We start from the raw sequence: 3,115 nt of genomic DNA, 5'->3' as shown, positions 1-3,115 counted from the left end.
AGTGTGTAGCGAGGGAAAGACAAGCGCTTAGTGACTGTATCTAATTAGCTGAGTAAAAGACCTCCCCTAAACTATGTGAGAGAGGATACACTTGTAAATGCCTGTGTCAAACACAGACACTCATGTTGAATGGGATATTTATGTAGAGCCAAGTATCTGGCTTTCTGTCATTGCTTTTAGTAACATTAGCCCTAACCACCAAACATCTGTTGAGAAATAATTCACTGTTTTACTTCACACTGACAGTGAGACCCGTTCAAAATCTTTACTGAATCCTGAATCCTTTTTCACTTTTACTTCTCCCACAATATCATTCAAGTCCTCACTTTGCACAACCCCACCCTATATGGACAACCTTAAGTGTTACTGTCCACTACCTTTTTTGGGGATCAGAAATGAATGGATTGTCATTACAAGGGCTACAGCACAACAAAAACAGTTCTACTGCAAAGTATAAAAAAAAGAAATATTCCTCTTTCTCAGGGAAGTGAAAAAATAATAGTAAAACCCTTTTTGACAAATGTGTTTTTTAGAGAGACTTCCACATCAGCTGTCAGCTTCCATTGGACTAAAACCTCCACTATTCTGTAGGCGGTCTAGTGTTGTCAACCCTGAGGTCTAGTTACAGGGGCTCCATGTGATCAAAGAGAAAAGTTACTGAATCTTTGGCTGGAGTTTATCTCATGGCTTTGCGCCAAAATACTCCATCGTCACCAAGTATTACACTTCCTTTCATTTGATGTTTGTTTTTTTTTTTTTTATACCAGCGACACAGACTAACACAGTGTGAAACCATGATAGAATCCAATGAGGGAATGTGCAAATGATTTTAACCACAGTTTTTTACAAAACAAACTATGTTGATGTCCTTATCCAATGTTACAATATATATTTATTAGTCACAAAGACTGGCAGATCCGTATAGAGCTGACAAAATTCAGACTGATACATACCATGCAAGAACAAAGAAAACTGGTCATTTGTTGCCTGGCCATTTCATTCTTCAATAGAAATCAGGTGCCCAACTCCAGGAAGGTTTACATCACAAAATTACAGTACGGTGAGCATCCACCAGGGGGCTATGAAGTAGGCTCCAAGCATATTCCATTACATTTAGTTTTCCATCAAAGACAACAGAGAGGCTGTCAAAGTGTTAGCAGGTTAATTGCGTAACATTCTCACCAGAGCTGGAAATAACTCAAACAGAAATGTTGAATTACTTCAAAATGTGTTGTATTGTACCTGTGGGATTACTGATGACCTGGTGTTTGATGAATAGTTTGAAAAACTAGAAGACGGCCCCACAGCTCTGCTCCACATATTATGGGCTTCCTTCAACCATGACATGCCACAGATTACATAACTCGGCTGAATGTTTGGCCCCAGGCCCCCACTTTCTCCTACTATAGCTGTGACAGACTTAACGACCACTCTCTGCCCCCACTACTGTAGACATACACTGGGCTTTCACAGTTAAACACATGCTACACACACCAGCCCTGGTTCACCCATAGGCTGTAGGCAGAGACTCATAGTTTAGTTATGAAGTGGACACATAAATGGCAGACACACACACACACACACACACACACACACAGACTTAAATGCCACATGACTAAGTGAATTACCAGACAGTGGTTCCCTTCACTACTGTGCGCCCACGTGACAGAAAACAGCAGCTTTGTCATCAGACAGTGAGAGAGCAGAGAGCAATCTATCAGCAGCCTAACAAAGATGAGGGGTGAGGGCAGTGGTGGTGGTCAGAGAAGACTAGTGGCCACAAAGGTTAAAGAACCTATTCACATATGAAGAACATTGTGCTCCATTAAAATAAATGTATTTTAACTAAACCAACACTATGACATATGCCATATGCTTTTCATCACAACTATAAAGCAGTCTCATCTCTTGATCATTATAAGCAAAAAGGCAGTGAAAGAATGGGACCAAACACAAAACAGACTCTGAGTCAGTCATGTTATTCAACAAATAAAAGAAAAGCACGCAAAAGTCCAAAGCCCTTTTGGCCATATTGTCCTCCTCCATCCATACAGAGAGATGAGAGCCAGTGACTGAGCCAACTTATCTTGCCCTGGCCAGCTAATCCACAGCGTAAATCCTCCTCCTGAGAGCAACTCTGAGGCAGTTTAAATTGGCCACCTCTCCACAAGTCACCAGGAATTTAGGACTGTCCCCGTCTCCGTTATTCTCACAAGACAGCATAACAGCCCTGCAGTGTAAAGGAATGAGGTGTCCTACTGACAACATCACAGCTAGCACTGTCGACATATTGTTCTAAAATTATTTTTAGGATCATTTTAAATAGCAAACATCTTAAAGTGGTTTGAGTGACACTGGAAAGTCACTCTGCTTAGACTGCTCTTCTGCAATTCTGATCCTTACAAGGGATTTCCTTATAATGCTCACAAAGAAACCAAATCTGATCACATAAATATTTAATTTGAGTGGACATCTAAATTACTGCCCTAAAGCTCAGCAGTACATTTTATGGAGCATGTCATTTATCGGTATGGGAAATGCAACCATGCCTGTCAGAGTCAGCATTAGTCCCAGAATTGAGGCAGACATGCTTGAAAAATAGCTCTGGGCAACAACAAGATAGGAAGAGAGAGCAGATTAGATTTACTGTCTGACCTGAGAGGCAGATGAATGTCATGTAGTCTCCTTGACCACCAGTGGCCAGGAAAGGGATCTTCTTCTTGGTCCTGCGCTTCACCTGCACAGCAGCCAGCATCTTTTCATCGTGGGGTATGAACACCTCCTTGTTGATGACTGATTTGGCGTTCATCTTTGAAGTGGGCACAGGAGTGAAGAGGTGGAAAAGAGTTCAAGAGGAGACGGTGATATCCACTCTTCACTGAAATGAAAAACGGGAGAAATGAAAAATTTGACTCAGCATAGAAGTCGTCAACCTAAATTTTTCCCCATTCTCTACTTAAAATAAAAAAAGTAAAAATAACTTTCGAAACATCACATAAAAGCAGATTAATATATATTCAATGTGGCTTTGAGATTAAGTTTCCAAAGTAATACACACAAATGTTATTCTAAACTGATGGTCTGTTATCACCGTCCATACATCTCAGCTTTGAGT

The 3,115-nt window shown here is 40.7% G+C and overlaps 1 protein-coding gene across 5 annotated transcripts in view; it reads right to left on the bottom strand.

Moving 5' to 3' along the window:
- Positions 1–3,115, bottom strand: part of stxbp6 (syntaxin binding protein 6 (amisyn)) — an 83,487-nt gene that overhangs the window by 71,637 nt on the left and 8,735 nt on the right. For all 5 annotated transcript variants that reach the window (XM_025060953.1, XM_025060988.1, XM_008310109.3 and 2 more), the window contains exon 2: positions 2,656–2,878. In XM_025060953.1, coding sequence (XP_024916721.1) covers positions 2,656–2,809 — 154 coding nt within the window. In that variant the 5' untranslated portion in view covers positions 2,810–2,878. The remainder of the gene's footprint in view (positions 1–2,655; positions 2,879–3,115) is intronic.

The sequence above is a fragment of the Cynoglossus semilaevis genome, chromosome 1 (genome assembly GCF_000523025.1).
Source record: "Cynoglossus semilaevis isolate Cse_v1.0 chromosome 1, Cse_v1.0, whole genome shotgun sequence".
In the NCBI taxonomy this organism is placed as follows: Eukaryota; Metazoa; Chordata; class Actinopteri; order Pleuronectiformes; family Cynoglossidae; genus Cynoglossus; species Cynoglossus semilaevis.
The sequence above is the reverse complement of the archived record's forward strand: the minus strand, read 5'-3'. Positions and strand labels throughout refer to the sequence as shown.